Here is a 27,598-nt window from a genome sequence, read left to right as displayed (position 1 = left end):
TCACTGACCCTTGGGTTTTTCCTGGTCCTTGCTGCTGAACTTGGTGTGGACTACTGCAACAGTAGTGAGGAAGTTGCCCATGAACAGAATGAGGAAGGAGATCGCACACATTGAGACCTAGAATGACATTGCAGAAATTGTGAATATTGGCGTAAGATGGGGGAAGAAAGCTTTTTTATTATTATATTGTCTGCATTTATGGATGGGAGACTTATCAAAAGGGCATAATACGTTTAATTAAGAAACCAACATTTTAGAAGCAACCCCAAGAAACAGTACAGATGAAGATGAAACATCAGGCCTATTGTACATTTTACTGTAGAAATTATTGTTGAAAACAAGTCTAGGTTGGAACTGTTGCTGTTACAAGTAATACTTTTTATTCTGAACTGGAATAAACTGATTGAAGCAAGATGCTTTTTGAGACAAACACTCACACAGTTCTGGGTTGCTCATCTGCAGCAGGAAGCGGTCTCCTGCCTGCCTGAGAAAGCAGTAGATGTTCTGATCCAGTTTGGCAGCACATACCTATGCAAGTCAGGGTTCTCAAGTACAGAAACAGTGTCAATGCTGAGCATGACCTGTGTTGTACTGTCAAAAACTGAGCCCAGAATAGCCATGCTTGTTGAAAACTTCAACCAGCCGTGTGTGTATATGTGTTTTCTGGTCTACGTCTGTGTGATGTGATCAATCAGTTTATTCCAGTTCAGAATAAAACATATGTATTTTCAGAGCAGTAGTTCCAACCTAGACTTTCTATCAACAATAACTTATACAGTAAGATGTACAGTAGGCCAGAATTTTTTATCTGTACTGTTACTTAGGGTTGCACGATCAAAAAGTCTGTGTCTGTTCTATTATACATCTGTGTGACGTGATCAATCCGTTTATTCCAGTTCAGAATGAAATGATTTATTGTATTTTAAAAGCAACAGTTCCAACCTAGACAGGTATGTAAGAGTGTTTTTATTGGGGAAAAATAAACATGAAAATATATTTATGGGTATTTCATTGTTATTTGTTTTTGTCTATATTGCATTTTTTTTTAGCATAAGGGCAATGAAATGTACTGTATTTACATATAGTTGTATATTTTCCTAAGCTTGGGTCCCAGGAAAACACTGAATTTCTAATTTGGGTCCCAGACTGAAAAAGTGTAAGAACCCCTGCTTTACAGTCTTGGAGCCGATCCATCCTGAACAGAGAGAGTCCGTTGTAGAGTTGCCAAAACTGCAACACAAAACATCAATTACCTACTTTACACACACACACACACACACACATTTTAAATACACACAAAACAATTAAGTAATACAAAACGCATGCACGCACGCACACACACACACACACACACACACAAAATCCCTAATGCCAGGTCAATCAAATGTTTAGGGCAGAACTGGGTTCAAATAATTTGAGCACTTGTTTGAGTCTGCCTGGAGTGCCAGATGGGCAGGGTTTGCAGTTTTGGGACTTTCATTGGTTTATTAAGCCAGGCAACCTCAAACAGGCACAGATAAATGATTTGAAATGATTGTTTCAAGTTTGAAACCCAGGTCTGGTTCAAGAGCCTCTAAAACATGACAAAGCATAATTCTACAATATAACTGGAGATTTACAGTGCCTTCAGAAAGTATTCACACCCCTTGACTTTTCCCACATTTTTGGTAGGTTACAGCCTTATTCTCAAATTCATTAAAAAAGATTCCCCTCAATCTTCACACAATACCCCATTATGACAAAGCAAAAACTGGATTTCAGACATTTTTGCTCATTTACAAAAAATATCACATTTACATAAGTATTCAGACCCTTTACTCAGTACTTTTTTGAAGCACTTTTGGCAGCGATTACAGCCTTCAGCCCTCTTGGGTATTACGCTGCAAGCTTGGCACACCTGTATTTGGGGAGTTTCTCCCATTCTTCTCTGCAGATCCTCTCAAGCGCTGTCAGATTGGGTGGGGAGTGTCGCTGCACAGCTATTTTCAGGTCATTCAGGCCGAAGAGTTCAATCTTGGTTTCATCAGACAAGAGAATCTTGTTCTCATGGTCTGAGAGTCATTAGGTGACTTTCCACAAACTCCAAGGGGGCTGTCATGTGACTTTTACTGAGAAGTTGCTTCCGTCTGGTCACTCTACCATAAAGGCCTGACTGGTGGAGTGCTGCAGAGATGGTTGTCCTTCTGGAAGGTTCTCCCATCTCCACAGAGGAACTCTAGAGCTCTGTCAGAGTGACCATCGGGTTCGGTCACCTCCCTGATCAAGGCCCTTCTCCCCTGATTGCTCAGTTTGGCCGGGGGGCCAGCTCTAGGGAGAGTCTTGGTGGTTCTTGGTGACCTTCAATGCTGCAGACATTTTTTGGTACCTTTCCCCATATCTATGCCACGACACAATCCTGTCTCCGAGCTCTATGGACAATTGCTTGGACCTCATGGCTTGGTTTTTGCTCTGACACGCATTGTCAACTCTAGGACCTTATATAGACAAGTGTGTGCCTTTCCAAATCATGTCCAATCAATTGAATTGACCACAGGTGGACTCCAATCAAGTTGTAGAAACATCTGAAGGACGATCAAAGGAAACGGGATGCACCTGAGCTCAAGTTCAAATCCCCAAGCTGACAAGGTACAAATCTGTCGTTCTGCCCCTGAACAAGGCAGTTAACCCACTGTTCCTAGACCGTCATTGAAAATAAGAATTTGTTCTTAACTGACTTGCCTAGTTAAATAAAGGTAAAATAAATAAAAAATTCAAGTCTCATAGCAAAGGTTCTGAATACTATGTAAATAAGGTATGTTTTTTTAGATTTAATACATTTCTAAAACTTGTTTTCGCTTTGTCATTATAGGGTATTATGTGTAGATAATTTAATCCATTTTAGAATAAGGTTGTAACATAAAATGTGGAAAAAGTCAAGGGGTCTGAATACTTTCCGAAGGCACTGGATGTGTGATTTATTATGCAATCCCTGTGCAACAACAAAGTAGCCTCAGTGTGACTCACTATTATATATGTGACAAAGCAAACTAACTCCAGCTCAACTAATCTCACAGCCAGAGGAATCACACAGCCAAATCCCATACTCACATGACCAAAAAACAGGAAGGGCAGAAGAAATGTCAGCCCTCGCCACATCCAGGACTGAAATCCTTCTAAAAGATAGATAGGCACAGAGTAGACTTAAATAAATGTATCTCAAATATATTTCTTTGTAACTATGTAGCTATAACAAGGTGCATCATTATTAGACTCAGTCTCACCCACAGTCAGGTACATTTTGTGTCTTTCTCCCGGGGTTCTTAGTCTGTACAGACAGCCGCTCTGATAGTAGTACTGCATACAGTGAACTATGTCTGTGTTGCCAGAACATACACATGCACACACAAAGAGTTGGTTTAAAAAAAATGTAAACTCGACAATTACTTGCTGTAATTGTAACGCTAATGTATTCCTTGTGTTTTAAGACTTGTGTTGAAAGCTTTCTTTGATACAAAGAAAAGGCGAGGAATTGGTTCCTGAAACTCTGGTACAGGTATCCATCAGGCCTACCAGACATCAGATAATGACTGTTGAATACAGTGTACTATATTGTATACTGTAAACTTTTGAACTTCACAGTTCAATACAGGATCATCTTCATATTGCTTATGGTCACCTACAAAGCACTCAATGGATTGGAGACCACATACCTTACTGACCTCCTGCATCCCTACACTCCCACCTGTTCACTATGCTCTTCTGACACTGGCCTCCTCACCATCCCTCACACCAAGCTCTGCTCCATAGGAGACCAGACTTTTAGAACTGCAGCTCCCCAACTTTGGAACTCCCTCCCTCTCCATGTCGGAACCTCAAAATCCATACAAACATTCAAATCCACTCCTTTTCACACAGACTTTCCCAGATTCTCTGTTGTCTTAGCTTTCATCCTCTGTCTAGTTCACTTCCCTGGTTAGTCTGTCATCATGTTTAGTGTTCTCCATGGTTAGTCTGCCCTTATGTTTAGTGCACCTTTATATATTTACTTATTTAATATGTGATTTTATTGCTTTATATCCTGCTGATTTTGTTGTGTGCGTACGTTAAGTGACTTTGGGTGTCGTGAAAAGCGCATAGTTATAATAATCATTTCCTGCAGTCAAATTATCAAACCGTCCTCTAGTGGCCTCATGGGTGGAATGCTATTATTTTTCCTAATTTCCTAATTAATAAACAATATTTAAAATAAAAAACTGAAAATCCGGTGTTTCTATGTCAAATGGTTTTATGATTTGTCTTCTGTGATGTATATAAAGTGTAATATTAGGATGCAAACTCAAAATGGAATACCTTTCAACCCTATTTCTGTCATCGTACAGGTGTCTTCTTTTTTTAAGCCCATAACCATGTGTGTGAGTTGTACACATTTGTTTCAAAGTAGATCTGTTTGAGACTACTACTCTGTGTGACCCTGATTTAGCCCACTGCAGTAAAAGGTTAACTCAAAATAAAATGTATTATTAATGCAATGCAACTTTCACGAGTTGCAACAGAACTCAATGTTATGGTTTGCTAACACCATAGGGGATAATTTGATCCCTTGTAGCACAATGAAATTGACAAGGAATAGATTTAGAAAAAAGTGCAAACTGGATTCAATTGTTTGCCATCTATCATTCCCTTGCTTAAAACTGGAACTAACTATGAAAAAACCTACAGTTTGGTTGGTGTGTGATCAAGTATTGGCAAACAATCAGCCTTACTCCAGACAGAAAGGCTGAGACGTATTGGTGGAAAACCCACCAGCCTTTGATCCTGAAACAACAACCAAATACAACGAGAAAAGAATCAGAATAAACAGGGTTGAATATGAATATGAAGAGCGACTACTTGTATAAATGCATCATACTGTAACATACTGTATTAGTTAAGATTTTGCCAAAGTCATTTACGGTCGAGCTGTGTAAGAATGTACAGTATATTCTGAAAGTATTCAGACCCCTTGACTTTTTCCACATTTTGTTACTTCACAGCCTTATTCTAAAATGGATTAAAAAATAAATATATTCCTCAATCTACACACAATACCCAATAATGACAAAGCTAAAACAGGTTTTTAGAAATTTTGGTAAATGTATTAAAAATTACAATATTACATTTAGATAAGTATTCAGACCCTTTACTCAGTACTTTGTTGAAGTACCTTTGAGTGTTCTTGGGTATGACTACAAACTTGGCACACCTGTATTTGGGGATGCTCTCAAGCTCTGTCATGTTGGATGGGGAGCAACGCCGCACAGCTATTTTCAGATCTCTCCAGAGATGTTTGATCGGGTTCAAGTCCGGGCTCTGGCTGAGCCACCCAAGGACATTCAGAGACTTCTCCCGAAGCCTTTCCTGCGTTGTCTTAGCTGTGTGCTTAGGGTCGTTGTCCTATTGGAAGGTGAACCTTCGCCCCAGTCTGGGGTCCTGAGCAAATTGTCCACCGCAATTGTTGCAACCCTTACTACTAGCCTGTTCAACCTCTCTTTCATATCGTCTGAGATCCCCAAAGATTGGAAAGCTGCCGTGGTCATCCCCCTCTTCAAAGGGGGAGACGCTCTAGACCCAAACTGTTACAGACCTACATCTATCCTACCCTGCCTTTCTAAGGTCTTCGAAAGCCAAGTTAACAAACAGATCACCATCCATTTCGAATCCCACCATACCTTCTCCGCTATGCAATCTGGTTTCTGAGCTGGTCATGGGTGCACCTCAGCCACGCTCAAGGTCCTAAACAATATCTTAACTGCCATCGATAAAAGACATTACTGTGCTGCCGTATTCATTGACCTGGCCAAGGCTTTCGACTCTGTCAATCACCACATTCTTATCGGCAGACTCAACAGCCTTGGTTTCTCAAATGACTGCCTCGCCTGGTTTACCAACTACTTCTCAGACAGAGTTCAGTGTGTCAAATCGGAGGGCCTGTTGTCCGGACCACTGGCAGTCTCTATGGAGGTGCCACAGGGTTCAATTCTTGGGCCGACTTTTTTCTCTGTATACATCAATGATGTCGCTCTTGCTGCTGGTGATTCTTTGATCCACCTCTACGCAGAGGACACCATTCTGTATACTTCTGGCCCTTCTTTGGACATTTAACTAACCTCCAGACGAGCTTCAATGCCATACCTCCTCCCGTGGCCTCCAACTGCTCTTAAATGCAAGTAAAACTAAATGCATGCTCTTCAACCGATCGCTGCCCGCACCCGCCCACCCATCTAGCATCACTACTCTGGACAGTTCTGACTTGGGTATTTGTAGTTGTCCACATATTCTTGGTTTCTGGTTAGACTGTAAACTCTCCTTCCAGACTCACATTAAGCATTTCCAATCCAAAATTAAATCTAGAATCGGCTTCCTTTTTCGCAACAAAGCATCTTTCACTCATGCTGCCAAACATACCCTCATAAAACTGACTATCCTACCGATCCTTGACTTCGGCGATGTCATTTACAAAATAGTCTCCAACACTCTACTCAGCAAATTGGATGCAGTCTATCACAGTGCCGTCTGTTTTGCCACCAAAGCCCCATATACTACCCACCACTGCGACCTGTATGCTCTCGTTGGCTGGCCATCGCTTCATATTCATATAGAAATTAATGTAATACAGCTATCAAAATTCAGTTAATAGCCCTGGACTATTATTCCTCCTCCACCAAACTTTACATTTGGCACAATGCATTGGAGCAGGTAGGGTTCTCCTGGCATCCGCCAAACCCATATTCATCCGTCAGACTGCCAATGACTGGAACAAATTGCAAAAATCGCTGGAGACGCATATCTCCCTCACTAACTTTAAGCATCAGCTGTCAGAGCTGCTTACCGATCATTGCACCTGTACACAGCCCATCTGTAAATAGCCAACCCAACTACCTCATCCCATATTGGTAATTGTTTTTGCTCCTTTGCACCCCAGTATCTCTACTTGCATATTCATCTTCTGCACATCTATCACTCTAGTGTTTAATTGCTAAATTGTAATTATTTCGCCACTATAGCCTATTTATTGCCTTACCTCCCTAATCTTACCTCATTTGCACACACTGTATATAGACTTTTCTATTGTGTTATTGACTGTACGTACGTTTGTTTATTCCATGTGTAACTCTGTTGTTGTTTGTGTCGCACTGCTTCGCTTTATCTTGGCCAGGTCGCAGTTGTAAATGAGAACTTGTTCTCAACTGACCTACCTGGTTAAATAAAGGTGAAATAAAAATAAGTCTCATAGCAAAGGGTCTGAATATTTATGTAAATAAGGTATTTTAATATTAATTTAATACATTTAAGAATAAGGCTGTAACGTAACAAAATGTGAAAAAAGTAAGGGGGTCTGAATACTTTCCGAATGCACTGTATATCTAGCCAGGGATTAGGTCTGAAGACTGAAGGGCCTACCTGGACCCATTGCTGATGAGGCTGCTTTCCTGTACACTGAATGTGCAGTAGTACCACACCAGCAAGAAATTGAGGATCGCGTTAACAAATCTAGACAGGGTACACACACACACAGAGAGACTAGACAGGGTTGAATAAAATATTATTGCTTATGAGTACCTTCATGTATGTGTAAAATATTACTGTTCTCAGATGTTCATTAATAGATTTTAGATGTCTATTAAAATCGTGTTTTGTTGCAAATCACTATATAACCATTGTTAACCTGAAATGGAATGTTCGTATCCTGTATATTAGACTGTGATATGTGGTTGTCTCACCTAGTTATCTTAAGATGAATGCACTAACTGTAACTCACTCACTCTGGATAAGAGCATCTGCTAAATGACTAAAATGTATAATTTGTATTTGTTCTTTATTAAAAACGGTGTTCGTCACATTTGACTATGTAAAACCATGATGAAATTAAACCATCAAGTGATACATTTCAAACAAATACATGTTTGTCATTGAACAACCCCATGCCATGACAAGATGGTGAAAAACACACCAATCTTTTGCAAATGTTCTTAAAACAATAAAAGCTAATTTACCAACATTTCTGAAAATGGATATATAGTGTTTTGGAATAAAACTCTTGATTTGCTGTCAAGTCACGATTTTGTTGACTTTAAGCTTACCTGTAGCTCACAAAGAAATAACACACGAAGGAGAATAGCAGGGCCTCCCGAGTGGCGCAGTGGTCTAAGACAGTGCTACCAGTGCCACTAGAGATTCTGAGTTTGAGTCCAGGCTCTGTCGCAGCCAGCCGCGATCGGGAGACCCAGACGCACAATTGGCTCAGCGTTGTCCGGGTTAGGGGAGGTTTTGGCCGGCAGGGATGTCCTTGTCCCATCGCGCACTAGCGACTCCTGGGGTGGGCCAGGCGCAGCGCACACTGACAGGGTCACCAGGTGTACGGTGTTTCCCCCGACACATTGGTGCAGCTGGATTCCGAGTTAAGTGGGCATTGTGTCAAGAAACAGTGAGCCTTGGTTGGGTTGTTTTTCGGAGGACACACGGCTCTCGACCGTCGCCTCTCCTGAGTCTGCAGCAATGGGACAAGACTGTAACTACCAATTGGATACCACTAAAAAGGGTTAAAAACAATTATCAATGAATGAGAGCAGTAAAACCGTGAGGCACAGCTTGAATTTCTCATTCATCTTTGTAGGAAAATCTGATGAGGAAGATACATTTTTCTAATCATGAAAAGTCAATCTGTTGCCATCTTCTCCATAAATCTATACGCCAAGTTTTGACCAAAAACAGCTTGAAAAATGATTTATTATTTGTTATTTATCACCTCCATCTGATGGAGACATTTGGAATAGGACAACTAATCAGTTTATGTTTTTTAATATAAATATACAATTCCCTTGATAAGGTGTACAGTATGTTAACATTTCTAAGAGTTAACAAATCCATTGCTTCTTTCTTTGACTGTTTGCTCAGGAGAGTCAGGAGAGTCACACTTACATTGCCCAGAACAAGATTGACATAAACATATAGCCTGTGGTTTGTGAGATATGAATGATAATTGTTTTAACAAGCCATTGAAATACATTACCAGTCAAATGTTTGGACACACCTAATAATTTAAGGGTTTTCTTTTTTTGTAATATTTTCTACATTGTAGAATAATAGTGAAATATGAAATAACTCATATGGAATCATGTAGTTACCAAAGAAGCTTTAAACAAATCTAAATATATATTATATTTTTCAAAGTAGCCACCCTTTGCCTTGATGACAGCGTTGCACACTCTTGGCATTCTCTCAACCAATATCACCCGGAATGCTTTTCCAACAGGATTGAAGGAGTTCCCACTTGTTGGCTGGTTTTCCTTCACTCTGCGGTCCAACTCATCCCAAACCATCTCAATTTGGTTGAGGTCGGGTGATTGTGGAGGCCAGGTCATCTGATGCAGCACTCCATCACTCTCCTTCTTGGTCAAATAGCCCTTACACAGCCTGGAGGTGTGTTTTGGGTCATTGTCCTGTTGAAAAACAAATGATAGTCTCACTAAGCACAAACCAGATGGGATGGCATATCGCTGCAGAATCCTGTGGTAGCCATGCTGGTTAAGTGTGCCTTGAATTCTAAATAAATCACAGACCGTGTCACCAGCAAAGAACCCCCACAACATCACACCTCCTCCTCCCTGCTTCACAGTGGAAACCACACATGCAGAGATCATCCGTTCACCGACTCTGAGTCTCACAAAGACAAGGCGGTTGGAACCAAAAATCCAAAATTTGGATTCATCAGCCCAAAGGATAGATTTCCACCAATCTAATGTCCATTGCTCGTGTTTCTTGGCCCCAGCAAGTCTCTTCTTCTTATTGGTGTCCTTTAGTAGTGGTTTCTTTGCAGGATTTCGACCATGAAAGCCTGATTCACACAGTCTCCTCTGAACAGTTGATGTTGAAATGTGTCTGTTACTTGAACTCTGAAGCATTTATTTGGGCTGCAATTTCTGAGGCTGGTAACTCTAATGAACTTATCCTCTGCAGCAGAGGTAACTCTGAGTCTTCCATTCCTGTGGTGGTCCTCATGAGAGCCAGTTTCATCATAGCGCTTGATGGTTTTTGCGACTGCACTTAAAGAAACTTTCAAAGTTCTTGGATTTTCCATATTGACCGTCATGTCTTAAAGTAATGATGGACTGTTGTTTCTCTTTTCTGGACTTCCTTGAGTGCCATGTTAGGGTGAAAGAGGTTGAGGTGTTAAGGATCAAGGCTGTACAGCAGAGCTCCTATGTTGCGAAAGTCATTATACCACAGAATAAGAATATTTCGTTGCGGCCAATCAGCGTCATTGCAATAATGATAATGAGTATGTGGGCTACAAAGTATCAGCTGTGTGCAAAGGAGAACGACAGATGGATGGAGTGGCAGTAGAGACGGCGTCCCTCAAGGAGGCAAGAAAGAGATTGATGCGTAAAATTGAATATTTTCATAAGGAGTCGTTTAATTGGATTTCGGAGGAGGAATGGAGGGAAAAAGAGAGGAAGAATAGGTTGATGAGAAAGAGGGAGGCAAAGGTTGAGTCTGAATCTGTTGAAGATGACGGAATAGACAGAAAGTGTGTCGAAGAAGTTTGGTGTCAAGTGCAAACAGAGTGAGCCCTACGCCACACCGAGTTCTGGAGGTGAAATGGAAGTGAATGAGGGCGAGTTAACTGAGGTGGAAGGTGTGGTGAAGAGCTCAGAGCCTGAATCTGACATCGATGGACATGATAAAGAAGAATCTGGTTCAGTGGGAGTGACATTTTTGGAGAAAGTGGATCCTTGCCTTTTGGTGGATCTATTTGTGGTTTCAGGGTGGGTGGGAAAGGAGTTGGGTGCAGTTGAATCAGTGAAGGTACCCTGTAGTGGACTTATGATATTTGTTTGTGTTTCTTCTGCCCAGAGGGAGCAGGTGCTCCATGTCACGCAACTTGGGTCACGATCTGTTTCTTGCTTTGCGCTTAGGAATAGGGCACCATTTAATGAAGTGATTTCAGTGCGGAGGTGTAACAATTGAAGTTGAATATTCCTGGTGTTTGTGACGCCCGCCGTTTGGTGCGACGCAGACCCGGTGGTGAGCGTGGTGAAACGAAATCACGGTCAGTCCTTTTGAGTTTTGAGTCTGAGTCTCTACCCGACAAAGTTATGTTAAAATATATCAGTTATCCTGTTAGAGCTTAGTGTGCCAAATCCACTGTGGTGTTTCAGGTGCAACGTTTATGGTCATGTTGCAGCAGCGTGTTGGAGGGAGATTCCAAGATGTGGGATGTGTGCAGGAAGGCATGGGACAGAAGATTATGTAGAAGAAAGTATGAAGTTGTGTGTGTCAACTTGTTGAGTGGTGGTGTCCTCCCTGGCCGTTGGCATGGTGCAGGAGCAGATAGGGTCAAATGGGTGTATTTATTTATACATATTTTTTGTTTATTTCTTTCCTTTTCCCCTTTTGTATCACAAAGTACAATGATATATATTATAGTCCAGTTGGGGGCGGTAATGCAACAATTGAATGTCAACCGCCATTAAATCCCAAAGAAGAAGAATAAGATTTCAAATGCTGCGAGACGGTGGACCGTGGATGGTGGTTGGAAGAGCATGCTTGTTTGAAATGGAAAAGCATCGTGGTAGCTTTTGATAAAGAAGAACATCAATACGAAGCAGCTGCTTTAAAAGTGGGATGCACTGTTGAGCGCTACATCCCGAGGGGTTCGTGCTGATTGTACGGAGATTGTGACAGTCGGTTAAATGGCGTCCCTTGAGAAGGCAAGAACAAGATGTATGTCAGGAGAGTGCAGTATTATCATAAGTAGACGTATGCTTGGAATACGGAGGAGGAATGGAGGGAAAAAGGGAGGCAGAGGAGGTCTAAGAGAGGGAGGAAAAGGGTGAGCTTGCGTCGGTAAAAAAATGGCGGAAAAAAGGGAAATCTGTTTAAAGCAGAATGGTAGAAAGTGTAAGCAGAGTGAGCTGAAGACAGGAGGAGAAATGGAAGTGAGGTGGTAGGTGTGGTGAAGTTCTCGGAGCCGGAAGCTTGCACTGAGGTTCAGGATAAAGATCAGTCTGTGACAGTAGGAGTGAAGTTTTGGGAAAAAGTGACCCTTGCCTTTTAGCTGATCCATTTGTGGTTTCAGTGTGGGTGAAAACAGATTTGGGTACTGTGGAATCGGTGAGGGTAATCAGAAGTGGTCTTGTGATAATTGTTTGTTTCTGCTGGTCAGAGGGAGAAGGCGCTCTGCGTTAAAGGAATGGGGGCAATAAATGTGAATTGTTTTGCTCTCAAGAAAAATACGCCATTGAAAGGAGTGATTACTGGGGTAGCACTAAAAGTTGGCCAACTGAAGGGGAAGATTGTTTGTGATGCTTGTGGTTTGGTGCGATGCAGACAGGGTTGCGTGAGTGGTGAAACAGAAGTCATTGTCTGTTCTTTTGAGTTTTGATGTTGACTCTTTGCGCGACAGTGATGTTTGGATATATAAGTTATCCTGTACGAGTTTTTGTGCCAAATACCTTATGTTGTTACAGGGGTCAAACTTATGGGCATGTGACAGCAATGTGTAGGAGGGAGGTTCCTAGGTGTGAGAAGTGTGCAGAAGGGCATGAGACAAATACATGTGTCGCATTGGGGAAAGTAGTGGTATGTGTTAATTGTAGGGGTACCCACGTTGCTGGGGATCAGAAACGTCCCGTGCGAGAGAGGCAGGTTTCCAGGGTTAGAGTAGCGCATAAGTTGTCATATGCTGAGAAAGTAGAGGAAGAAGGGTCAAGGGGGAGGGATCCTGAGAGGAATGTTGTGAGTAGTAGATCTGTACCAGTACAGAGGGATAGGCCAACAAGGGATATGTTTCAGTAAGATTGGATTTTTAGCAATGGTTATCAACTGTACTGCAGGGATGGAACGTAAGTCGCAGAAAATTGAGGTTGTGGTGGCAGCTGCAGAGAGGTATTTGGGTGTGTGAGACTTTACATCAGAAGAGTTACAGGGTGTGTTAAGTGGTGGTGTCCCACCCTTTCAGGTTGTTGGACTTAGGTAGGACTAAATAGATTTAAATAGTGGAGTAGGGTGGTGTTTTTATTTTTTTTAAATGTGTGAGTGTAGTGTTCAATGTAAAAAATGTAAATACATTTTTTTAAAGTATTTAACCAGCCTTATTTACAATGACGGCCTACCCCGGCCAAACCCTAACCCAATTGTGCGCCGTCCTATGGGACCCTCAATCACGGCCGGTTGTGATACAGCCTGGAATCGAACCAGGGTCTGTCGAGACGCCTCTAGCACAGATGCAGAGCCCTTAGACATCTGCGCTACTCGGGAGCTTGATTTAATATTTTTTTTTCAAGAAAAGTATAAGGGAGTTGTACTCCAGTCTAGTAGGTGGCGGTAATGCCACATTTATTGTATGCCAACCGCCGTTAAACCTCATCAAATAAGAAGATTTATGTCATCTGTCGTTGAAGCAAAGCTTGTTCTGTCTGTGGTTGCAGTTGTAGCTGTAATAGCGTTCAGCAGAGAAGACGTGCATAAACCTTGGCGTTCACCGGGCAGAAGTTTCCACATATCCAGAAGAAAAGTTCGTTTGTTGTCAAAGGTAAAAATGCAATTTGTTGGCTCACACTACTGTAGCTTAATACATTCACTAACGTTTTAGCCCATCTACACGGACGGCATCTGTCATTCAATTGCTAGCTGTTTGTCATCATTATCATGTACTGTGCCGTAAAGCTAGCTCTTGATTATGACTCAGTTCTATTCAATGATGTATATAAATCATTGGTTCCATTCCATTACACAGAGTCATTGATTGGACAAAGGCAGCTTCTGTTGGGGGTGATTGTGTTAAGAGCCCCGACGCTCGGTATGAACATTATTAACGCATCGCTTGCGGTATGGTTTTGGAAGCATAAGGACCTTTTTCATATCGACGAGAAAGAATTTTTGAAAAAACGAAAGGTTAAATTGACACACCTTCTTTTTTTTTATAGGGTCAGGGTTCCAACACCGCCATATTTCCTTGTTTACAACGCTTATTTACGGAAACAGACGGAAGACCGCGTGAACTAACGTTACCTGTGCTAATTAGTTAGCTATCTGCGTCTCCGGACACCTGTGCGTAAAACGGAAGACAGACGCCACCAACCTGTTAATAAGGGGAAAAAATGTCGGCTGCAAATGTATTGAAACCGGTTAAAACATTCTACAATAAGTGTTTGTTTTGCATTTATTAAATTATTTTAATGTGATATGAAACGAATTTGTTTTTAGAACTGTACCGCAATTGAGATTCGATTCACGTTTAGATGGAGTATTTGGGTGCTTTGGCTTCCAAACAGAACATGTAAGGTCCTTGGACTAAGCAGTAACAGGCAACTTTAGTCCAATATTGGGCTACTGTACAGCTGTATGAATGTGTGCATTTTTAAAAATGTAATCCGATCTACTTATTAAAGCTGAATCATGGTGACTTATCAGTATTTGCTAGTATAGCTATGCTTGCTCATGAGTGTTACCTTTCCCAGTTGCGCTAAAGGAGAATCAGAGATGTGTGCTGCTGTCTACGTGTTGTCTACGGTGATGGGGTATGTGCTCACCTCTGCCTTGTTATTGAAATGCCCAACGCTTCTGCATCGGCGGAAGAGAGAGCCATTCCTAAGCAGACACATATCCCATCGTGGAGGTGAGTGTTGCTGGAATCATGCTTCATCCATACATGACACATCCATGAAACTGGAACTACAAAAGGCAGTGTTGTTCCTCAAGACATCTTGCTAACTTGGCTCACACCAACTCTGTTTCAGGCACCTTTAATTTATGAACTCCTTTCTGTCATGTCTGTATTTGCAGGGGCAGGTGAAAACCTGGAGAACACCATGGCAGCTTTCAAGCAGTGAGTCAAGTCCATATCCTCCCATTGACTCGTGCTGCATCATGTCATGTTTAACATAGGCCAACACAGGAGGATTAGGCTAAATATCCAGACTAACAGCAAGCAATGCCATAAGCAGATAACACATGGAACTGAATTGATGGTAAACCTACACTCTCTATGGAGAAAGTAGGCAAATGGGACCGGATGTCCTTATAGGTAAAATATAATTCTGCTGAATGTATTATTCAGTTTGCCAAAATTACTCATCAAGTTTGTTTTATTACTAGTAGAGGATGCTTGTGTTTAATAGTAGTCTAGACTCAAAAGTATGAATCATGTCTTGTCGGTGTGCTGGAGTGCTTTATCATGTATTACGTGTGGCTGTTGCAACTGACAGATCAGACCATATTTTGCCATAATGACATGACACCAACAATGTTCAAGTAGGAGCAGTAGCAGTGCATGGGTAAAACCATTGTGGAAGCCAAGACAGATTTTTTTTTTTTTTGTGTGCCATATTTCAACCTACATGTGGTAATTGCATTGTTTGCTCTATAACCTGTTAGTTCATATGCCATGCCACCGTGATACAGTGCATTCGGAAAATATTCAGACCCCTTGACTTTTTCCACATTTTGTTACATTACAGCCTTATTCAAAAATGGATGAACGTTTTTTTTGTCTCTCAATCTACACACAATATCCCATAATGACAAAGCAAAAACAGGTTTATACATTTGTGCAAATGTATAAAAAAAAAAAAAAACTGGTCACATTTTCATAAGTATTCAGACCCTTTACTCAGTACTTTGTTGACGCAGCAATTACAGCCTCAAGTCTTCTTGGGTATGATGCAACAAGCTTAGCACACCTGTATTTGGGTAGTTTCTCCCATTCTCTGCAGATCCTCAAGCTCTGTCAAGTTGGATGGGGAGTGTCGCTGCACAGCTATATTCAGGTCTCTCCTGAGATGTTCGAGGTCGGGCTCTGGCTGAGCCACTCAAGGACATCCGGAGACTTGTCCCAAAGCCACTCCTGCATTGTCTTGGTTGTGTGTTTAGTCGTTGTCCTGTTGGAAGGTGAACCTTCGTCAAAGTCTGAGGTCCTGAGCTCTCTGGAGCTCATCAAGGATCTCTACTTTGCACCGTTCATCTTTCCCTCGATCCTGACTAGTCTCCCAGACCCTGCTGCTGAAAAACATCCCCACATCATGATGCTGCCACCACCATGCTTCACCGTATGGATGGTGCCAGGTTTCCTCCAGATGAGTTTCATCAGACGAGAGAATCTTGTTTCTCATGGTCTGAAAGTCCTTTAGGTGCGTTTTGGGGAACTCCAAGGGGGCTGTCATGTGCCTTTTACTGAGGAGTGGCTTCTCTCTGGCCACTCTACCATAAAGGTCTGATTGGTAGAGTGCTGCAGAGATGGTTGTCCTTCTGGAAGGTTCTCCCATCTCCACAGAGGAGCTCTGTCAGACTGACGATCGGGTTCTTAGTCACCTCCCTGACCAAGGCCCTTCTCCCCCAATTGCTCAGCTCTAGGAAGAGTCTTGTTGGTTCCAAACTTATTACATTTTAAGAATGATGGAAGCCAGTGTTTTTGGGAACCTTATATGCAGCAGACATTTTTTTGGTACCCTTCCCCAGAGCTGTGCCTCGACACAATCCTGTCTCGGAGCTCTACGGACAATTCCTTCGACCTCATGGCTTGGTTTTTGCTCTGAGATGCACTGTCAACTGATGTGTGCCTTTCCAATCAATTGAATTTACCACAGGTGGTCTCCAATCAAGTTGTAGAAGCATCAAGGATGATCAAAGGAAACAGGATGCACCTGAACTCAATTTTGAGTCTCATAGCAGAGGGTTTGAATACTTTTCTAAATAAGTTTTTTTTTTAATTTGTAATACATTTCCAAATGTTTCTAAAAACCTGTTTGCTTTGTCATTATTGGCTATTGTCTGTAGATTGATTGAAAATCAGTCATACAGTACTCTTATTTTCGTTTAACTAGGTTACCTGGCTAAAATGTTGCTCGCTTGCCTAACTTCATTCATGGGCAACGATGAGCAAGTTAACGTTAGCCTACTACGTCTAGCTACATAATGAACATCCATCCTCTCAAGGGCCAGGCGCACAATGTATAAATTAATTGTTATATCAGAATCGCCATTTCTAATCATTGGCCTGTATGTTGAATTAAGTAAAACCACAAGTCCAAATCTCCATCCATGGCTAATTTGAGAAAGGGACAATTTTTGCTAGCTAGCCACTGGAGGACCAAGACATGAGATGTAACAATTCAAGTTTTCTGTCAATGGCGTTTTGCTTTTGATGTGATTGGTGTGAATTCAAATCCAAACTGGCTTTCCTTGACACTTATTTTTGGTGCGTCAGGACCATTCACAATTTAGCTCAATGCCGTTTTTTGGCTATTTTAACGTTTTCTTTATCAAGGGAGGCCAAACGCTCAATGGCTTCCCTTGTATTCAATGCTACAGGCGGCAACCAGACAGCATCAGATAGATGGGCTACACATACAGAGACAGAGGGGCGCTGTTTCACTCGCTCAGCTGCTTTGTCCGGTAAGATGCATTGAAGGAAAATTATGAAACGCAGCGAAACGAAATATGCATTATTACTTATTTTGGTAAATACACACCACTTTGAGGTGTGGGTAACCGTGTTGAATTGGTTAACCTCACTCCTCGGCTTGAAATGCCAACATCGGTGCCATCGACTTGCTAGCGTTGCGGTGGTGTAGTTGGCTATGGCATTGTCAAGAGGGTGGTCGTGTGTTTGCAAGAGGGGAGGAAGATGTGATGTTCAGCAAGCAGCGTTGATGTCCCTTACGTGTGTACCCTGTCTAGATTTGTTGACGCTATCCTCAACTTCCTGCTGGTGGGGTATATGTGTGTGTGATTGTCTCCTTTACATGTGTCCAGTGCAGTGGACCTTGGCACTGACATGCTGGAGCTTGACTGTCACATGACCAAGGACGAGCAGGTGGTCGTGTCACACGATGCCAACCTGGAGAGGTCGACTGGCATCAGTGCCCACATCTCTGACGTGGCCTACGCCGTGAGTATCGCAAGGTTGGCTTCTCAACAGCCGTATAAAAACTTAGCCTATGTACTTTACCTAGGCCTCATTGCGGTCCGTAAGGCCTCCTCAAGGTCCCTCCATTTCTTCCTGTCTTGGGCTATTTTAGATGCCAGTTTCCAGGTCTTGAACTCCGCTTTCAGATAATTCTACTCCCAAGTCTTTTGTTGCATTTATCTCCATTTTAGAATAGATCCTGTCAAAAGTTTAATCAGATTTTTGACCAAAGAATAAATCTCAAGGGATTAGTGTTGTCACGATACCAGTATCGCAATAATACGATACCAGATTTTCCTTGGCAAGGAGGAGTACACGAAGCAGACTAAACTCTATGGTCCTTTTTTTAAAACCTACTTTTGTAGAATACTGTGGGCTATAGCTTGCAAAATAAACATGTGACTCTGGGTAACATCATAAGGCTGTTTTTTCGAACAGGAGTGTTTTCCTCATAATTAAGTCTGCTTCATGTTTTGTTTCTTTCTTACTTCCTGGTATTGTGACAACACAAAAAGGGATATGCATGATCAAATGTGTGTAATATGTTTGTTCTCTACAGGATCTGCCTCCTTACCTGTGCAAGCTTGGTGTGACTTTCCAGAGAGGTGAGTATCACTGTTTGTATGTAGTACATGCTGCTTTGGCAGGTGTGGATGTGTTCTTAATTTTTCCCTGTGTGTGTCTACAGAATGCGTCTGTGAGGGAGGGGAGGACAAACGCATTCCTCTCCTCAGGGATGTGTTTGAGGCCTTCCCTAAGACCCCTGTCAACATTGACATCAAGGTCAACAATGACACCCTTATCAAGAAGGTGTGGCCTTGGGTTAGACATTTCAGGAAAGAAGTGGGTGCTTTGAGTGTGTCATGGGGTAAGTGGTCTCATCAAATGGTTGTTCTCATTCTGGGTTGTGAACTTGTTTGTTCTGCAGGTATCAGAGCTGGTTGTGAAGTATGACAGAGAACACATCACTGTTTGGGGCAACTCTAGCAACCAGATTGTGCAGAAGTGTTACAAGGAGGTACCTAATGGCTAATTTCCTTGTATAATGATATAATCTGTTTATGCTTGATAATATTTACCTTGATCAACACAAAATTGGAAATTATATTTACATGTTTTTATGATGGGTGTTTGGGAAGAACCTTTTTAGCACACCGAGTTCTTTGTCATACTAGGAAAGCTGGATCGTGGACTTTGTTTTTATCACAACCTTGTACTTTCCTGTCTGTGTTGTAGAACCCTCGTATCCCAGTGCTGTTCAGCATGCGCAGGGTCCTAATGCTGGTGGGTCTCTTCTACACCGGCCTTCTGCCATTTGTGCCCCTCAAAGAGCAGTTCCTGGAGATCCCCATGCCCTCCATCGTCACTAAGTATGCAACACCCAGAGACACACACACCCACTTTTAACTTAGCTTAGGCCATCATTTTACATGTAACACCTACCCTCCTTGGTTTTAGTGTTTGTATGACATGTTTTACTTCATATTATGAGGCATGTCTTACCTTGCTTCAAAGTAGCCTAGCCAAAATTCAACTATAGAAATGTGGAGGCAATTATTTTATAAAGATTTTTTATTTTATTTTACAAAGTAGGTTGACCGAGAACACATTCTCATTTACAGCAACGACCTGGGGTTATAGTTACAGGGGGGGGGATGAATAAGCCAATTGGATGTTTATGTGCCTTGCTAAAGACCGACGTGAAGAAATCCACAGGGGCTGGTTCACTTGACCTCTTCTTACTACAGCTCTCTGCCACGCTCATTGTTGAATCTTTTAACTTGACAATTGCTCCTGGTGTTATCCCTAAGGTTTGGAAAGCGGCACATGTCCTCCCGCTACATAAAGGCAGAGAGGTCCTTCTGATTTAGGTAATTACTGTCCGATCTCCAAGATATCTTGCCTAGCAAAAGTATTCGAATCTCTGACCCACTCCCAGCTAATAATAACTCTTCTAAATATGCACCAATTTTGTTTTAGATCTGGACATGGCACTGTTTCAGTTACTATGGTAACTGAAGTGTGCAAAGCTGTCAAGGCAAAGGGTGGCTTTTTGAAGAATCTCCAATATAAAATATATTTTGATTTGTTTGACACCTAATTTTTTTTATTTTATTTTTTGGGTTACTACATGATCCCATATGTGTTATTTCATAGTTTTGGTGTCTTCACTACTATTCTCCAATGTAGAAAATAGTAAAAATATAGAAAAACCCTTGAAGGAGTAGGTGTTCTATAACTTTTGACCGGTAGTGTATGTTCTGTAATTCATGGTCATTTTTCTCAGATGGGCTACATATTCACTCATTGGATGGTTCTCTCATCGAGCGGGTTCCTGCCTATAAATATCTGAACATTTTGATTGATAAAGATCTAATGTTTAAAAAAACTTACTGATGGGCTGGTTTGGAAGCTAAGATTTAAAGTAGACTTTTTTTAGACAAACTCAGCAACAACAAAAGAAGAAACGTCCCTTTTTCAGGACCCTATCTTTAATTAGATTTTTACGAATTATCTTTTAACTTCGCAGATCTTCATTGGAAAGGGTTTAGACACTGTTTCCCATGCTTGTTCAATGAACCATAAACAATTAATGAACATGCACCTGTGGAACGGTCATTAAGACACTAACAGCTTACAGACGGTAGGCAATTAAGGTCACAGTTATAAAAACTTAGGACACTAAAGAGGCCTTTCTACTGACACTGAAAAACACTAAAAGAAAGATGCCCAGGGTCCCTGCTCATCTGTGTGAACGTGCCTTAGGCATGCTGCAAGGAGGCATAAGGACTGCAGATGTGGCCAGGGCAATAAATTGCAATGTCAGTGCTGTGAGACGCCTAAGACAGCACTACAGGGAGACAAGACGGACAGCTGATCATCCTCGCAATGGCAGACCGCATGTAACAACACCTGCACGGGTTCGGTACACTCCCGAACATCACACCTGCGGGACAGGTACAGGATGGCAACAACTGCCCGAGTTACACCAGGAACGCACACCAGGAACGCATAATCCCTCCATCAGTGCTCAGACTGTCCCGCAGACAGAGAGGCTGGACTGAGGGCTTGAAAGGCCTGTAGCAGGCCCTCACCAGACCTCACCGGCAACAACGTTGCCTATGGGCACAAACCCACCGACGCTGGACCAGACAGGACTGGCAAAAAGTGCTCTTCACTGATGAGTGTGCCCATAGACCAGGGGTGATGGTTGGATTCGCGTTTATCATCGAAGGAATGAGCGTTACACCGAGGCCTGTTCTCTGGAACGGGATTGATCTGGAGGTGGAGGGCCCGTCAATGTCTGGGGTGGTGTGTCACAGCATCATCGGACTGATCTTGTTGTCATTGCAGGCAATCTCAACGCTGTGCGTTACAGGGAAGATATCCTCCTCCCTCATGTGGTACCCTTTCTGCAGGCTCATCCTGACATGACCCTCCAGCATGACAATGCCACCAGCCATACTGCACGTTCTGTGCGTGATTTCCTGCAAGACAGAAATGTCAGTGTTCTGCCATGGCCAGCGAAGAGCCTGGATCTCAGTCCAATTGATTACGTCTGGGACCTGTTGGATTGGAGGGTGAGGGCTAGGGCCATTCCCCCCAGAAATGTCCGGAAACTTGCAGGTGCCTTGGTGGAAGAGTGGGCTATCATCTCACAGCAAGAACTGGCAAATCTGGTGCAGTCCATGAGGAAGAGATTCACTGCAGTACTTAATGCAGCTGGTGGCCACACCAGATACGGACTGGTACTTTTGATTTTGACCCCCCCCCTCCACACACCTTTGTTCAGGGACACATTATTCAATTTCTGTTAGTCACATGTCTGTGGAGCTTGTTCAGTTTATGTCTCAGTTTTTGAATCTTATGTTCATACAAATATTTACATATGTAAAGTTTGATGAAAATAAACGTAGTTGACAGTGAGGTTTCTTTTTTTGATGAGTTTAGAGCTTGCCTGTCCATTAACCGCAGGAAGCAGATTCTACAGTCAACTTTCCTGCCAGTTCTTTACTACGGTGACACCATTTACCAGAATGCAGCAGCCACTACTTTTAAACCTTTGGATGCCTTCTACCATATCGCCCTTTGCTTTATTACAGGTGACAGTTTTAATACTCATCACTGCATCAGAAGGTCGGCTGGACCTCACTAAAGTCCTGTTGATCACTTCGTTACCCCCCCTCTTGTTTGCAAAGCTCTGCTTCACAAGCTTCCAGCATACCTCACTTCACTGCTGAAATATACTGAACAGAAATATAAACGCAACATGCAACAATTTCAAAGGTTTTACTGAGTCGATTTTACAGTTCAGTCAATTTAAATAACTGTGACCCTAATCTATGGATGTCACATGCCTGGGAAAACAGATATGCGTCTGTTAGTCACAGATACCTTAAAAACAGGTAGGGGCGTGGATCAGAAAACCAGTCATTATCTAGCGTGACCACCATTTGCCTCATGCAGCTCGACACATCTCTTTCGCATAGAGAAGATCAGGCTGATTGTAGCCTGCGGAATGGTGTCCCTTTCCTCTTCAGTGGCTGTGCGTAGTTTCTGGATATTGGCGAGAACTGGAACACGCTGTTGAGCCAGAGCATCCCAAACATGCTCAATAGGTGACATGTCTGCGTATGCAGGCCATGGAAGAACTGGGACATTTTCAGCTTTCATGAATTGTGTACAGATCCTTGTGACATGGGGCCGTGCATTATCGTGCTGAAACATGAGGTGATGGCGGCAGATGACTGGCACAACAATGGGCCTTTTGGATCTCGTTACTGTATCTCTGTGCATTCAATTTGCCATCGATTTAAATTGTGTTCATTGTCTGTAGCTTATGCCTGCCCTACTATAACCCCACAGCCGCCATGGGGCACTCTGTTCAAAACATTGACATCAGCAAACCGCTCGCACACACACGACGCCAAACACGTGGTCTGCGGTTGTGAGGCCGGTTGTACGTACTGCTAAAATCTCTAAAACAATGTTGGAGGCGGCTTATGGTAGAGAAATTGACTTTAAATTCTCTGGAAACGGCTCTGGTGGGCATTCTTGCAGTCAGCATGCCAATTGCACACTCCTCCTCAACTTGAGACATCTGTGGCATTGTGTTGTGACACAACTGCACATTTTAGTGACCTTTTATTATCCCCAGCACAAGGTGTACCTGTGTAATGATCATGCCTCTTGAAATGCCACACCTGTCCTGTGGATGAATTATCTTGGCAAAGGAGAAATGCTCACTACCAGGGAGGTAAACACTATTATTTTTTTAAACTAAATTTGAGAGAAATAAGCTTTTTGTGCATATGTAAAATATCTGGGATCTTTTGTTTCAGCTCATGAAACATGTGACCAGTGCTTTACATCTTTATATTTTTGTTCAGTATATAAAAATGAGATGCCAAACCCCACAAAGTTTGGTATATCCGCCTTTAGTTTTAATGCACCACAGTTATTAAGGAATGATTTACAAAACAAATTACCCCTGGTGCCGATAGGGCTGTTTAAAACTTTTCACTGAAGTGTGCAATTGATTAATCAAACTTGATGTAATGTATCTATAGCTGTCTTGTAGTTTTTTTTATATTTTTGTTGTAATTTTTGTCCTCAGGGCACCATTGTAAATGAGACACTGGTCTCAATTGGGTTCCCCTAAATAAATAGAAGTTAATAAAATATGCCCTTGAAACTAGAATTTCTATCCTCTTCTATTGGTTTTCATATCAACATTCGTTGTCCAGAAGCCAATGGCATAGAAGCCTAGTCATATTATCAATCCATTAGGGTTGTTGAATCTTTAGATTCCCCTTCTTTCTAATTTTCTAGCAGATTTTCATCTTTGTCACATACTGTATGGAATCGCTCGCATCAGGTCCGCCTTTTAGAATCTGTGTTGCTGCGAACTGCATTTCGGAAAATGATTGAAAATGTAAAAACACATTGGCTACTTTAATTACAGGAGTTGCATAATTATAATAAACGGGGTTGTTCGAGCCCTGAATGCTGATTGGCTGGGTATGACAAAACATGTATTTTTACTGCTCTAATTATGTTGTTATCCAGTTTATAATAGCAATAAGGCACCTTGGGGTTTGTGATATATGGCCAATCTACCACGGCTGAGAGCTGTGTCCTAGCACTCCGCGCTGCATCGTGCTTAAGAACAGCCCTTAGCTGTGGTATATTGGCCATATACCACACCCCCTCGGGCCTTACTGCTTAAATATAGCCTTTTGGCTGTGAGACGATATGCTTGCCATTGTTGTATGTTTCAATTAAGCTCTTAATTTTGTTCCGTGTATGCATGCGTAGAATTTTCTGCTGTCACGTAATTTTACTGTTTTTTTAACTAATTTAACTGGTTAAGGAGGGTTGGCTAAAAATATACATTTGCAAACCTAGCATAAACCACGTTTAAAAAAAATAAATAAACCTGTAATAAAAAAATGTTTTGCTCTTTTGAATTATTAGAACATGTAAACACCTTTTTACAATTTTTTTTTATCGGAGTTCTGCTGTGTATTTTACCTCCATGTGCTATTTATTTATTTTATTTCACCTTTATTTAACCAGGTAGGCAAGTTGAGAACAAGTTCTCATTTTACAATTGTGACCTGGCCAAGATAAAGCAAAGCAGTTCGACAACACAGTTACACATGTAGTAAAACAAACATAGTCAATAATACAGTAGAAAAATAAGTCTATATACAATGTGAGCAAATGAGGTGAGATAAGGGAGGTAAAGGCAAAAAAAGGCCATGGTGGCAAAGTAAATACAATATAGCAAGTAAAACACTGGAATGGTAGATTTGTAGTGGAAGAAAGTAGAAATAGAAATAATGCGGTGCAAAGGAGCTAAATAAAATAAATACAGTAGGGGAAGAGGTAGTTGTTTGGGCTAAATTATAGCTGGGCTATGTACAGGTGCAATCACGAGCAGCAGGAGCCTCCCTCTTAGGCTTGAGTGAAGTGAGTTCGGAAATACCAACTTTATATGTCCGAACTCGGAATCAAATAGGCTACCACCAAAAATTATATGGTCACTGTTTTAGAAAGTTTTTTTTACTTTCTGCCTTTTTCCCATCAGGCAACTTGATTATCAGATGTATGTGTAAACAGGATTATTTGTGAAATTGTTGTTCTTGCAAGGCATGCAAATGTTTTAACCACTACTATATTAAGCTGTCATTTTACAATCATAAATGTAATCAATGATTCTAACCAGTAGATATTTAGTCACTTATCTTATTGTAAGATAAGTGGAGCCTTACCTCCCCTCACAATACCCTCATGTTGTCAGACTCCATGAGGGTATTGTGAGGGGAGGTAGACTGTTTTCTCTGCTACCGCACGGCAAGCGGTACCGGAGCGCTTAGTCTAGGACCAAAAGGCTCCTTAACAGCTATTACCCCCAAGCCGTAAGACTGCTGAACAATTACTCAAATGGCCACCGGACTATTTACATTGACACCCCCCTTCCATTTGTTTTGTACACCGCTGCTACTCGCTGTTTATTATCTATGCATGGTCACTTCACCCCTACCTACATGTACAAATTTACCTCGACTAACCTGCACATTGACTCGCTATCGGTACCCCCTGGATGTAGCCACGTTGTTACATTTTTTTATTTATTTTTTATTTGTTAAATATTTTATCTTTCTTGAACTGCACTGTTGGTTAAGCGCTTGTAAGTAAGCATTTCATGGTAAGGTCTACACTTGTTGTATTCGGCGCATGTGACAACGTTTGATTCGTTCTCTCAATCTTCTGGCTCTCCTCCCCCTCAATCTCTTGTTATCTGGAACAACAGGTTGCCGTTTTGGAAGTTGATCTCTGGGCACAATTAATAAATGATTGATGAATAAATCATTCAAATAACATGCTTGTTTGTTCTCTGGAGTGTAAATACTTTCCAATTTGGAAGTAGGCCAAACAGCAGGGATCATAGGGATTAATAAGAAATGCCTTTCCATTTAAAGCAGCTGAATTTGGATGTAAACAGAGGTTGAGGCCACTGTGGTTTGTTATAAGCTAGCCATTTTTATTTGTCCTTTTTGTTCACCAGAGGGGCCCTTTCAAAGGGATATTGTGAGATTCTGTACATTTTTCTTACCCAGTCAGATGAACTTATGGATACTGCTGGTGTACCTGTAGACGAAGTCATTGTGCTAACACTTGTTCGCATTGGCTCGCAAAACTTCCTCTAACTTCTTTCATACTGAGACATAGAAATGGTATCAACAAGTTAATTGGACTTTTTTGATTCCTTTATTTTCACTTATGTATTGCCTGTGTTTGATTCCAGACATCTTATGAGGGATCCTGATAAGATGACCAGGAGTCAGCATGTCATCACCTGGCTGGCAGATACGTAAGTGTAATAGTCTGAGATTACTGTACCCTCCACTTGGAACAACTGCTCCATTGCACCCTTCAGAAGGAGCTCCCATAGCATTACGTTTAGACTTCTGATCAGTGGTTGTCTGTAGCTGTGGTCCAGAGCAGCTGATATGTATCATAAATGAGGTTCATTAATCGGGGTCTAAAAACTTTCTCATGCAGCCTGCTGATGAGAAGAGCTCTGTTCAATCACCTAACAGCAAGGGGAATACAAGTAAGGCCATTCTGACAACTGCTATCGATTCTGCTTTTTATCACAGTCACGTTGTATAATGTGCTCTTACTTTTTTAATTCCAGGTTTACGTCTGGGTGCTGAATGACGAGAAGGACTTTAAGAGAGCCTTTGACCTGGGAGCCACAGGGGTCATGACCGACTACCCCACAAAGCTGAGGGACTTCATGGAGAAGAATGGCGCTGCTAAATCACTAAATACACTAAAGACTGAATGATCTGCCAAAGTTGCCACTTCCCCACCACTAAAGCCAACTGACCTGTCAAACTATCTCCAGACTCCATGTAGATACAGCACTGTTTGAACACCAGCCCAGGCAGCTAAGATTATTTGGCCTTTGTCCTGCACGCCAACTGGGCAATAAGCCTTGTTAGTGTATCTACTTTTACAGTAAGGTTTTATTATGTTCGATTAATTTAACATGGTCAGTTCAGATGTTAATTGTAGTTGAGGGATATTTGATCAAGAAGTGGTTCAATATTCAAGTATGTTATTGTGTTTTGCTGTTTGACAGATAATGCACACCTGTCTTATTCAAGACTTATTTCAGTGCCAGTCTGTTTGTGCTATAATGCCAACTCCATTGCTCATAGTTGAGCCTAACATGGCATTACAATGAGTGAAAAGGAGTTGGCATGATAGCACAAAGACTGGCATTACAATTAGTCTTGAATCAATGTAATGGTAAAGTGATAATTATTTTCACCTGCTGAATCAATAGAATTAAGTGTCTTATATTTTGCAATTTTAGATTTTTTTTAAATATTGATTGTGAAATTGTATTGAAATGCATTTGAAGTTTGGTCGTGCTGTAAAGACAACTCTCCAGAAAGGTGCATAGACTTGTATAAAGCATGGGAAAGGGTTAGATGTGTATAGTTACTGGAGTTAGAACAGGTGACCTATTGAAAGGGCAACAGGCAGACGTTCTATCAGGGAAAGATGTTTAATCAGAATGAAGCCATAGACATGGAAAATGTATGACAATTGACAATTCAGTGTTAGAATGATTAAAGTGATTTTTCTGGA

General features: G+C 41.7%; 2 protein-coding genes across 6 annotated transcripts; one reads left to right on the top strand and one right to left on the bottom strand.

Moving 5' to 3' along the window:
• Positions 1 to 13,263, bottom strand: LOC106580702 (transmembrane protein 120B). Its single transcript, XM_014162032.1, has 13 exons — positions 13,216 to 13,263; positions 12,474 to 12,535; positions 8,890 to 8,971; positions 8,587 to 8,624; positions 8,100 to 8,141; positions 7,420 to 7,509; positions 4,734 to 4,794; positions 4,385 to 4,389; positions 3,483 to 3,545; positions 3,261 to 3,352; positions 3,088 to 3,152; positions 1,165 to 1,230; positions 1 to 117 (listed from the first exon to the last, which is right to left on the bottom strand). The coding sequence occupies exons 1-13, from the start codon at positions 13,261 to 13,263 to the stop codon at positions 1 to 3; spliced, it is 831 nt and encodes a 276-aa protein (XP_014017507.1).
• On the top strand, positions 11,503 to 27,598 carry gdpd1 (glycerophosphodiester phosphodiesterase domain containing 1). Of its 5 annotated transcripts, XM_045703348.1 has the most exons (13): positions 11,503 to 11,742; positions 13,449 to 13,552; positions 13,757 to 13,819; positions 14,481 to 14,638; positions 14,806 to 14,848; positions 17,773 to 17,908; positions 18,486 to 18,531; positions 18,615 to 18,736; positions 18,855 to 18,944; positions 19,163 to 19,296; positions 26,241 to 26,306; positions 26,498 to 26,549; positions 26,634 to 27,598. In XM_045703348.1, exons 4-13 carry the CDS (start codon positions 14,503 to 14,505, stop codon positions 26,784 to 26,786), a joined length of 978 nt encoding a protein of 325 aa, XP_045559304.1. In that variant the 5' UTR covers positions 11,503 to 11,742; positions 13,449 to 13,552; positions 13,757 to 13,819; positions 14,481 to 14,502; the 3' UTR covers positions 26,787 to 27,598. The 5 variants fall into 5 exon arrangements, with proteins under 5 accessions (XP_045559304.1, XP_014017461.1, XP_014017462.1 ...); XM_014161986.2 differs by lacking the exon at positions 13,757 to 13,819; XM_014161987.2 differs by lacking the exon at positions 13,757 to 13,819 and having other exon boundaries at positions 11,505 to 11,672.

Source organism: Salmo salar, chromosome ssa20 (assembly GCF_905237065.1).
Source record: "Salmo salar chromosome ssa20, Ssal_v3.1, whole genome shotgun sequence".
Classification (NCBI taxonomy): domain Eukaryota; kingdom Metazoa; phylum Chordata; class Actinopteri; order Salmoniformes; family Salmonidae; genus Salmo; species Salmo salar.
Note: the sequence above shows the minus strand (reverse complement) of the source record. Positions and strands in the feature narration are given on the sequence as shown.